Source organism: Brassica rapa, chromosome A06 (assembly GCF_000309985.2).
Source record: "Brassica rapa cultivar Chiifu-401-42 chromosome A06, CAAS_Brap_v3.01, whole genome shotgun sequence".
NCBI classification, from domain to species: Eukaryota; Viridiplantae; Streptophyta; class Magnoliopsida; order Brassicales; family Brassicaceae; genus Brassica; species Brassica rapa.
The window spans coordinates 2,465,538-2,477,718 of NC_024800.2; the positions used below are offsets into that span (position 1 = coordinate 2,465,538).

Sequence of the window (12,181 nt, forward strand, 5' to 3'; positions counted from 1 at the left end):
TTTGAATTTTGTAATATTACATGAATTAGAAGTCTTTAAAATCTAAAATCTATTTTATTAACATACTATATTTTTTATTCATTTATTATTTTGACGTTACAAAATATTGCTTTAGTTTTATTTGTATATTATTTTTTTAATAATTTAGTTTCTTTTTAAGTAATTTTAAAATTATCAAGAATATAATATATTTAAAATTATTTATTTAAATATATCTAAATATGATGTCTCATTTTTATGTGTGTTTGCGTTGAGCATATTTAATTTGTAATTTGTATATTTAATAACACCTTATTGCGTGTTGTTCTATGCTTTTAATAAATGTGTTGTCATTTCATTTTTATTACTACTAACATGATTTTTTAGTGATCAATGATTGTATTTTTAACGTTATGTATTATATTTTATAGTATATTTTTAACTCTTCGTGCTGGCACTTTTTTTAGAATCATTTTAATTAGATAATAGGTTTAAAGATGTAAATAAAACTGTGTATGTTGTCAATTTAGACTTTTTAGTGTAGCTGAGCACTATCAATTATGGAAATTATATTATGATTTTATTTTACCAAATCTTTTTTTCTGTGTATTTTTTTGTTTTATTTTGTATTTTTACAATTTTATCGCATTATTATTTAATTGCAGAGAATTGATATTTCCAATTTTTGTTTCATATACCTTAAGTCTTCGGTTTATTTTTGTTTGTTTTCTTTCTCCAATTATAATGTACAGTTCGACCGTTTTTTTCTTTTTTTTGGATCAAATTACTAATATCATCAGATAGAAAAGCTTAAACTCTAAGAATGGAGTGAGTATTTGTGCTAGAAAAACTGATTTAACCACTAATATAGTGAGATATTATAATATTAGAAGGTATGGAAACTCTTCTATGTTGTCCTACGCTGGACATAATTAAGTTGTTATCAATTGATTCTATATTTGTGATAACTGAAAATACATCTTTATGTCTTCCTTACATCATCCTTAATTGGTTTACGGTTCGACCATTTCTAATATACTGAGAGTAACATAAAATTAGATGTTGATTATCTCCTCCCAATTAGGAATGCACAGAATGAGAGAAATTCAAGATGAGACCTCTTTACAATTTTGTCATCATATCTATATAGAGTTAGTTTATAGATTACTCTATCTGTTTCAAAATGTAATCAATTTTAATTAAAATCTGCAATTATTAAAAGTTATTACTTTAGAAAACTGTCATTTAATATATAAATTTAATCAATTACACAATAATTTACATAATTTAATTGGTCATACTATATCCAATAAATATAAAGTTACATTGAAATATAAAAACAATTTCCCTACCAAAAAAAAAACAATTTATATAGTGAAACAAAAAATACTTTTAAACCATTATATTATAAAACAAAGAGAATATGTAAATTATATTGAAACATTAGAATAGTAAAAATCAAAGAAGCTGAAATCTCAACGTCGATAATTTACGTTGGCCATGTTATTGACTTTGAAGATAACGTGAATGATCAAGAACAAAAAGATTAATTTTAGCTTCAGTCTTTTTTTTTAAATCATTTTACCAAAAAGAAAAAAAGAACAGGAAGATGACTAATAAAAAAAGATACAAACAGAGTACTGTAAAAAGGTGTTGATCACAATAGCAAACATTATAGTTGCAAAAATAATCAACTTTATATTAAATATTAGTCAAAATAATAAATATATAATATTAATAAATTTCATTCTAAATATAATTTAAGTTTTAAAAACTTTATGCTGCACATGGTGCAGGAAAACATCTAGTATTATTTGAATTTCAAAAACTATCTGATGCACTGACTTTTTATGACAAATCAAATTTAAGGAACTGGGCAAGAGATTGAGAGGAGGGGTGTGGAGAAGTACAAAGAGTCTTTACTTGATGAGTTATAATGGAGCATTGAAGTGCCATTGTTGTAGTCGTAGGAGTTATACCGGTGAAGTTGGGTAGACGAACAGTTTTGGAGTCGCTGGAGACGTCTGAGGCGAGTAGACTAAAGAAAAGGAAGCTATAAGTTATACAATGGGCTGACTATTTTGATGGGTTTGGATGGTTCGAGACCCATCATCTAAACATTCGCTATGACATGACAGTTTGATTGGTGGGGAATATTTTGTCCTATGTGGCACTCTTAAGAAGCCTTAAAATTAGTAACTTTTATATAGTAGGATTGTTAATTCGGATAGCGGTCAAAAAATTATAGCTTTTTTTTTTGTTTCTTTAAGGGTTAATACTTTTTTTAAGGGTTAATACATTCATGGATATTGATTAAATTTTGTCCAAATGAAAAAATAAAAACACAAAAATGTCAAATGAACGACCTACCGCAGAGACTGAGTCAGAGTCTTGAATAATAACAGACAGAAGTTCGTTCAAAACATAAAAGACAGAAGTCAACGGCTGAGGTCCCTGCCAATATTCAAAAGATCAAGTTGTTTGTTATAGGAATGCCCCATAAACGAAACTCGACCCGAATAATACAAAATAAAGTATACTGTAAAGTTGATGCAATTGATGACAATACTGAAACCTGTTTCCAAGAATGCACAACTGGAATTGATTTGGATGTTAACAAACAAATCAGCATTTATATTGTAAATCACTAACCTGTGTTTATATCAATAGTGTGAAATTTTCTTGCAGCCGATCGAATGGAAAATAAAATTTTATTAATTTTTTGGTTGAAAAGCTTGAATATCATTTTCTGCCAATTAAATCATTCATGGCAAACAAAGTGACGTTTACTTCCTCTTGTCATTTTTTGAGTATGTAATCACCAATCGCCAATTTTTTTATTATATAAGAGAGACGACATTGATATCCTAAAATTTCCATTTCACAATCATATATTGTAAATAAGTTTATTTTTAAACATCCATGGCATATCTCATATTAGTAACCAGAAACAGAATCCTCATGGATGAGAGTCACAATAGATTTGGGAACAAACAGAAAAAGATTCAAAGACTGAATTCTAGAAATTCTCCTTCATAAGATTTTACTGGTACTTGATTGTAGTTTCTTCGTACACAAGTAGTCTTTGCTGACTCAAATCTTGTTTTCTTATAGTCTTGAGTTCACGAATAGTTTTATTGTCGCGAGTGAGATCGTTTATGCATGTCCGTTGAATGCTCTTTTAACTTTGAAACATTTTGTAGTATAATTCTAAAGAAAACGAATGTTTCAAAGTTTCAAAAACTCATTGTCCACATATGACGAGATATTAAATATTAAAAAAAAGAACAAAATTACCGCAAAGGCGACCGGTTCCACGGGTAACCAACCTAACACCATTTTCTTAAATCTCGTCGACGCGTCTGAATTTATTTATATATTCATTCATTTCAGACAGTATGAGAATAATCCGCCTTGATCTTTCTGATCTTTCTTTTTGTCCGGCGAAGTTATGGACCGTTCTACGCCGACACATAACTCTTCAAACAAGGGTCTAAGCGTGAGCTATCTCGTCTCTCTGATGGTACTCTGCGCCAGGCACGCGAATCGCCTCTCCAAGAAGCTAAAGCCGAAGAAGCGAACTCGCTACGAAAACTTCGGCGGCCGATGGAATATGGCGAGCTCGCCGATGAGATTTAAGGCTGAAAAGGAGAAAACGGCGGCGATGGAAGAGGAGCAGCATGGCCTTTGGCAAAGAGAGATTTTGATGGGCGGAAAATGTGAGCCGTTAGATTTCTCGGGAGTGATTCACTACGACCGTAATGGACGGCAGTTAAGAGAGATGCCACCGAGGTCTCCACGTGGCTCTCCGTTCCCAGTTCTTAAGACGGGTCGCCGTGAACGGGTCACCGTTGGACATGATAGGAACTAATGATTTTGAAGCAGTAAACATATTATGTAATTATTGTCTAACTGATTTCACGAACTCAAAGATATAGAACTCGAACACAAGTAATGATCACACAAATAAGAAACTCTTCTTATTAATCTCTTGATGAAACTAACTCAAAACCTCAAGCTCTCAAACTCATAAACTCACACACACATATCATCTCATGATCTCTCTATTTATAAATAAGTAATCCTAATCTTATTAGTATTCATAGATATAGATAACTCCTAAATCTATTTGATTCACATCCTCATATCTCGGTTAGGATTAGGATTACTTCTTCCTCAAGCTTATCTCAAGCTTACTTCAACACTCTCCCTCCTAAGCTTGAAATCACATTTGTCTGTATCATGAACTCCAATCAACTCGCGCATCTCTTTGTATTTGATCCGTGCTAGAGCTTTTGTTAATATGTCTGCTTTCTGCTTGTTGCCTGGTACGTGCTCCACTTCCATTAGGCCCTTTTCAACACACTCTCTTATGAAATGAAACCTGGTATGAATGTGCTTGCTCCGACCATGAAACACCGGATTCTTCGTTAAGGCTATTGCAGATCGATTGTCTATCCGGATGACTGTTTTAGCAAAAGGAACTCCGATGACTTCATACAGCAAATCTTGAAGCCAAATAGCTTGTCGTGCAGCTTCAGTACCTGCCATGAACTCTGCTTCACATGACGATAGAGCCACTGTATCTTGCTTTTGAGAACACCAAGTTATTGGACTGCTTCCAAAGTAAAATATATGACCTGTCGTTGATCTTCCATCGTCCGGGTCTACATTGTGGCTACTGTCGCTATAGCCAACCAACCTTGATGCTCTCTGCCCTGTCCTCTCGAAGTTTAAACCGTATGACGTTGTCCCCTTTAGATATCTTAGGCATTGCTTCATTGCACCTCCATGTGACTCCTTTGGGTTCTGCATATAACGGCTAAGTACCCCAACACAATATGAAAGATCAGGCCGGGTATGGAGGAGATATCTGAAGCACCCAACAATCTTTCTGTACCCTGTAGCATCAATATCTGCTTCCTTCTCTGACTTTTCCAGCTTTAGACCAGAATCCATCGGTATCTGAACAGGGTTACAGTCCTTCATGCCTGCTTCTTCTAATATCTTTAATGCATATCTCTTCTGGCACAAGGTGATTCCTCCTTCATGGTGGGTTACTTCGATCCCAAGATAGTATGTAAGTAAGCCGAGATCACTCATCTCAAACTTTGTCGCCATCTCCCTTTTGAAGCCGTTTATGCTCCCCATACTGGCTCCTGTTACGAAGAGATCATCCACATAGACTGCAACAACTAGAAGACCTTCACTTGTCTCCTTTCTATAGACCGATGGTTCCTTCAAACATCTTGTAAACCCAAAACCAAGCAGGATTCCATTTAACTTGTCATTCCACGCTCTAGGGGCTTGTTTTAACCCGTACAACGCTTTCTTCAGTTTATAAACTTTATCTTCTTTGCCTTTAACCTCAAAACCTTCTGGCTGTGTCACATACACAATCTCCTTCAGATCACCGTGGAGAAATGCTGTCTTAACGTCCAGGTGATGTATTTCCCAACCACTTGTCGCAGCAAGATTAATAAGAAAACGTATTGTCTCTATTCGAGCTACTGGAGCAAAGACTTCTTCATAGTCTATCCCAAACCTTTGGACATATCCTTTTGCAACAAGGCGAGATTTGTATTTATTGATGCTTCCGTCAGAGTTGCGTTTGACTTTAAAAACCCACTTCAATCCTATTGGTTTGGCTCCAGGTGGAAGATCAACAAGTTCCCAGCACTTAAGACGTGAGATGGACTCCATCTCGTCTTCACAGGCTCGTACCCATTCTTTGTACTTCTTGGCCTCGTCAAAATTAGGTGGCTCATCGTTGAGAAACATGAGCAATATCTCTCCTTCTTCTTCAGAGAACAAAACATAGTCCTCTAAGTACTTTGGTGTTGATTTGATCCTCTCTGACCGCCTTAGTGTTACTGTCTCGTCACTTTGATCATCTTCTTGATCTCCTTCGCTTCCACTCTCATGGTTTTCTTCCACAAACCTCTCATGATTCTCCTCTGTTTTTGTCTGAAACTCATCAGACGCGGTCTCTTGCAGACCATGGTTCCCGAATTCTCCAACTATGACCTTAAAGGTTCCAGCATCCTTTTGATCCTCCCTTCTTGAGCTCCAGTTCCATCCTTTTGATTCATCAAAGATGGCATCCCGACTTACCACAACTCTCTGTGTTCTCGGATCAAACATTCTGTAGGCTTCTGAGCCTGGTTCTGTTCCAAGATGAACAAGCAACCGTGACCTGTCGTCTAGCTTCTTTAGTAGCTTTCCATCTATCTTCGCATATCCTATGCAACCAAAGATTTTGAGATGACTAACATTCGGTTTTCTCCCACGATATACCTCATATGGAGTTCGATCTTTCACTGCTCTTGTAGCTATTCTGTTGATGAGGTAAGTGGAATGTCTTGTCGCCTCTCCCCAAAGATAGTTTGGTACGGACATGTGCTTCATCATGCTTCTCGTCATCTCCATTATCGTTCTGTTTCTCCTCTCGACGACACCATTCTGTTGTGGGCTATATGGAGCTGTGAGATGTCTCTTGATTCCTGCCTCATCACACCATGAGTTGAACTCAACAGAAACAAATTCACCTCCTCGATCTGTTCTGAACGTTTGAATGTGCTTTCTTGTCTCTTGCTCCACTAATTTCTTGAAGTTTTTGAATTTGTTGAAAGCATCACTCTTTTCTTTGAGTAGAATCGTCCACATGTATCTCGAATGATCATCGATTAACACAAGGATATACTTGTTTCCTGCGCTTGTAGTTGGAGTTATAGGTCCACATAGATCACCATGAACAAGTTCAAGTATACATTGAGCCCGATATGATGTTGCTTGTGGGAATGACTGTTTTGCTTGCTTTCCAAGTAAGCAGGAGCCACAAATCTTCTTCTCGACTTCTATGTGTGGTACTCCTCCAACAAGCTCCCGTCGTATCATCAACCTCATTGTTTCCATGTTTATATGACCAAGTCTCGCATGCCAAAGACTTGAGTCACACATTTTTGTTGAGAGATAGCACATAGTCTCCTTTAACTCCATTCGCACTTTGTATAACCTATTCTTCGATCTAACTGCTTTTGCAATTAGCTTACCATCTCGATCGTGCATAATGAGATGTTCTCCTCTCATCCTCACGTCGCACCCAGACTCAGTGGCTTGCCCTAAGCTGATGATGTTGCTTTTTAATTCTGGAATAAAGTACACATCTGTTATTCTCCTTGAATCTCCATTCCTATCTGTGAACTCTATTGTTCCTTTTCCTTTGATATCGATGCGAGAGTCGTCACCGAAGCGTACTTTTCCTGTAACAGAGTCATCAATATAGGAGAAGTATCGTTTATCTCCACTCATGTGGTTAGATGCTCCATTATCAAGATACCAAGTACTCTCTGCTTCATTGTTTACTTCGTAGTTACTGGGAAGAATTCCTCCTTCATTTAAATAAACAATCTCATTCATCATAAGCTCGTCTGCTTCCTGTGTATCTTTGCTCTCATCCTCTTGAGCTTCTTGTAGCTTTAGTAACCTGTCTGGACAGTCCGCAGCGAAGTGTCCTATCTTATCACAACGGTAACATGTTATCCGAGAGGCATCTCTTACCTCGTTGTATTTGTACTCGTTGTATCTCCCACGACCTCGACCTCTATAATGAGACCTTCCCCCTCGTCCTCTGCCTCGATAATTGCTATTGTAGTTGTTGTTGTAGTTGTTGTTGATTCGGGAAGTCTGTGACTCGTTATTACTAAACATCAACTTGCCTTGATCATCCTGAGAGTCTTCTTCTTCCTCAGCCACGCGTTCTTCGTAAGCCTTTAGACGTCCGATAATGTCCTCAAAACTTGTAGTCTTGAGATCCAAGACTTGTTCCAGCGAAGCCACTATCTGAATATACTTCTTTCTTGGAAGACTCTTTAGGAATTTCTTGACAATTTTTGGTTCCTCTATCTCTTCTCCTAGCGCTGCAGACTTGGATGAAATCTCAGATAGTTTCCCAGCAAAATCATCGATTGTCTCGGTCTCTTTCATCTTGAGACGGTCGAACTCAGCCATCAATGTTTGTAATCTTGCTTCTCTCACACGCTCTGCTCCCATGTGTCGTGTTTTGATTGCATCCCAGATTTTCTTTGCTGTATCCAGCTCTCCTACCTGAAGTATAAGCACCTCAGGAACGGACTGGAACAACAAAGCCATCGCCATGTTATTCTTTTCTTCATCGATCGTCTCTGTTTCAATTATCTCCCACACTTTGTGAACTTTCAGTAAGACCTTCATTCTCAAGGCCCATACAATATAATTTGTTGAATTTAATATCGGACACTTGATTGAAGATCCTCCTTCCTTAGGTTTAGCTGTCGACACAATCAGATCCCCCATCGTTAAGCTCTGATACCAATTATTGTCTAACTGATTTCACGAACTCAAAGATATAGAACTCGAACACAAGTAATGATCACACAAATAAGAAACTCTTCTTATTAATCTCTTGAGGAAACTAACTCAAAACCTCAAGCTCTCAAACTCATAAACTCACACACACATATCATCTCATGATCTCTCTATTTATAAATAAGTAATCCTAATCTTATTAGTATTCATAGATATAGATAACTCCTAAATCTATTTGATTCACATCCTCATATCTCGGTTAGGATTAGGATTACTTCTTCCTCAAGCTTATCTCAAGCTTACTTCAACATTATGTATATTAAGCATGTTATTGTGATGCCTTTATATTCTAAGTTATGTTACAACATTTAAACTTGGATAGGCCAGTAAAGTTTAGGGTTCAAAGTCCAAACCAACATGCCATACTAATATACTCTTGCTACTTCAGTTGCTACTGTGTTAAGCTTTAATGTTTTCTAATCTCGTTCATGTTTTATTTTTACGATATAATGAAACTATCCGTAGTCTGCGTTAGCCAACTTTCGATCATAGCATATTAGCATAGAGCCAGCAACTGAAAACAGCTTTTCCTTTTGGTTTGTTTATTTAAATTGTAGGCAAAGATAAGAGTTTTGTTGTCTCGATTAAAGTTTGGTTGTTCATTTTAATATTGACTCGATCCGCTTTATTTATTTAATTTGACGAGGTTCAGTTTGACTCGGTTATGTGTTGAAACTGAAAATGCTATTTATACTTTGCTTATCAAGAACAAGACAGCGGTGAGTGGCCCAAAAGCTATTGACCAAAAATGAGAGGCCATGCCCAAAAGCCAAAACGGAAAACAAAACTGAAATAAAAGTTGCCTTTCCACTCTTATTATTTCTTTTTATAAAAACATAAATTAATTTAGTTATTCGTAAATCGAAAGAGGCTACTCGCCATGTTTCATACAAATATGGTGATATTTTGGACTCAAAAAAATATGGTGATGTTAATGTAGGGTTAATTAAGCTAATGACTCTCCACGGTGGAAAGAGATTATGGATGTAAGATCTGAAATTTCTAGTGTTTGAATGAAAAGATTAGGCCAAAAATAGATTACATGCTGATGATCTACTTTGAGTTTGCGGAGTTGTTGATGTTCAAGCAATATTTGAATCTTCCAGCTAAGACAACTTAAAGCTAAGTACAGTAGAAGTAATAAAGATCAAGTTTAGTCTGCTTATTGGAACCACTTGAAATGCTGCATGCGGTTTTTTTGTGAAATGCGATGAAGAGGACCAATTTTACAGCTGTCAACGTATAATGGTTTTATCCGTCTATGGTCAATAAAGCACGAGTCCTTCCAGCTGATGGTAAGACCAATGGCCTTAACATGTCACTTTGGAGGCATACACGAGTAAACCTAATGCACTTGAAATATATAAAGGTGTGTTATGGTACGGGTAAGTACTAGGTTGTAAAAAAGAAAGTGGTGAAAAAGAATCATAAATAAATTGAGCGATTTATGGGGACATAATGTAAATTCGTTGGCAATATGTCTATGCTGGTTCAAATCCAGCTGGGCCCAATAATTTGCATAGACTTGTTTTTCTCTAGCTCAAAGAGAAATACATGATCAGTCTAAATACTAGTGAAGGATATTATGCAGATTACTTGTAACTTCTTACTGTAATCACTGATTTTAGTAGATTATGAGACATATTCTCGGACAGAGACGTAGCTCCCTAGTTAAATCGGGTATACTCGATAAGTTAGTATGTATACTCTTTACTTGTCTCATCACTTGCATGTTTTCTCTCCTTGTTTGTTTCAACGTCTCTTCTTTTGTTTTCTCTGTTTCTTTCACACAAAATTCTCTTCTCAAGCTCTCAGTGTTTAGTCGTGTTTATTGTGTCTCTTTGTCCAAGTGAAATCGACTCTCTTGGTTGCAGAAGACTTAAGAGCATTAATCAAAATAATTCCACCAATGTGGAAGTCTTTAGTCCAGTGGTCTACCTCCAGCTAAGTAATGAATTTACACTATGAAGTCAAATGTTTGATTTTTAAAGGATGCAAATAAATTAAGTTAATATGAAATTTTGCAAATAAAACGGTTCATCGTGGTTTGATGTAGGTAAATTTTGGCTATCTTAAGTTTTTGTAGAATGAATATGATTTGCCGATTAGGCAATTAAAGAGTTATCGTGGTAATTGTTCTCAAAATTATACAGTAAATCTCCTAGGATCATTTTTAAAATAAATAACCTTAATGGCATATAATATTTACAACTTCACTAGCTAGCTCAGGTGTCTTCATATTAGAGCTTTCTCATAATTTGTTTTGGTCTGGCCCATCAATGCTTCTTAAATATTCTAAGAAATTGAAAGATTTTTCGTTACCATAACACACCTTGTTGGTAAATGAAAGAAATGCTTCGTAAATTTTATAAGAATTGCCTTCTTGTTCAAAACCTAGTACTCTTTCATCGCTAATGTCAATGTTCAATTGAGAGGAAAAAATTGACAATAAACGGATCGTAATAGTCGGACCAGTTGTTGGTATTGTAAAAATTACGTCCAATAGTTTTCAGAATTTGTTTTGGTCTGGCCTATATCAATAATCAAACTTTATGTTTTTGGACCAACTATTTTCGTGTATGGTTTACGGATTACGTATATACGGAGCGGTCAAAGATAAGGTAGCGCAAGGGACAGATCTCATACTAGTATATTTTATACGAGAAAAAAAAATCTTACCATTTTTAAGTGACATTTCATACAAAAACACAAACTAAATTTCAAAGATTAAATTGATCTCAGTATACATCATTGATGTTCATACAAAAAGAGACAGAATAAAACTAAAACAACACAAATAATAAAAACAGAAAAGTAATTTCTACATGAAACCAAACCGTATACGGGCGAAGCTTTTCATGCACCTGGTGCTGCATCTTTCTGCTTGCCATGGAAGTATCCACCAGCATAGTCTTTGACATGAGCAGCCGTGTCAAATATCCGACTCCGAGCATAATCCACTTGATCCGACCCGACAGGGTGCATGCCTTTAAAATACCTATACGTCCACGAGATCAAAGCCGCCGTACCGAACACCATTCCAGCGAGGGACAAGAAGCCGGTTACAAGGAGGAACAAAGGGATCCATATAGGGCTTGAGATGATGATGATTGGAAGGAAAGCGATGAATCCAAGGACGAAAGCTGTGACGGTGATTCCAGTGAGTAAGAGGAGTATTCCACCGGAGATGAAGAATGCAAGAAGGCCGAAAAGCTGGCCAGAGTGATTAGGAGCTTTTGATTGTAGCTGACGGAGAAAGGATGCGACTGGATTGTTAATGTTGGTGCTGCGAGGCACGGTGGTTGAGCCGTACACGGGTCTGTGTTGGATGTCGCTAGCCATAACGAGATAGAAAGAGAGATGAATGAGGTAACGAGATTGAAAGAGAGAGAGGAGATAAAGGGTGAAACAAATGGAGACATGTTTCGGATTTAAAGGCGCATGCATGCAAACACGTGTGGTTCCGGTCTTGTTTATTTTTACTGGCTTCTTCTGCGTTTACCATTATCCGTTGAAAGTTTTGTTGGTTTAAGTTTTCTCCTTTCTTTTCTGGTCAATATTATTAGTTAAATCTGATTTTTGGTGCTGAAACTTTTAGAAATGTAATTTTATTCGTTTTGAAAAAGTTAATATAAGTAAATAACTATTCGTTATCCATGACTTTCGCTACTTACCATGAGTCCATGACCGTTCTTCATGGTTATAAAGCATAAAGAAACGAAATTTCTCACTAATTGGTTAACTCCATATAAATTTTCAATTAATTTGATTTCGTAGAACATGTTGTTTGGTCACA

The 12,181-nt window shown here is 36.1% G+C and overlaps 2 protein-coding genes across 2 annotated transcripts; one reads left to right on the forward strand and one right to left on the reverse strand.

The window, feature by feature from the left end:
* The first annotated feature begins 551 nt into the window (after positions 1–551).
* Positions 552–4,112, forward strand: LOC103871428. The gene has a single exon (XM_033273245.1). It carries the CDS (start codon positions 3,431–3,433, stop codon positions 3,848–3,850), a length of 420 nt encoding a protein of 139 aa, XP_033129136.1. The 5' UTR covers positions 552–3,430; the 3' UTR covers positions 3,851–4,112.
* A 6,978-nt stretch (positions 4,113–11,090) lies between these two features.
* LOC103871429 (oleosin 18.5 kDa) lies at positions 11,091–12,109 on the reverse strand. The gene has a single exon (XM_009149675.3). It carries the CDS (start codon positions 11,830–11,832, stop codon positions 11,242–11,244), a length of 591 nt encoding a protein of 196 aa, XP_009147923.2. The 5' UTR covers positions 11,833–12,109; the 3' UTR covers positions 11,091–11,241.
* Positions 12,110–12,181: the final 72 nt, after the last annotated feature.

Excerpts from the sequence above, each read along its gene's own strand:
- LOC103871428 (XM_033273245.1), top strand. The coding sequence starts at position 3,431 with ATGGACCGTTCTACGCCGACACATAACTCTTCAAACAAGGGTCTAAGC.
- LOC103871429 (XM_009149675.3), bottom strand. The coding sequence starts at position 11,832 with ATGCATGCGCCTTTAAATCCGAAACATGTCTCCATTTGTTTCACCCTT.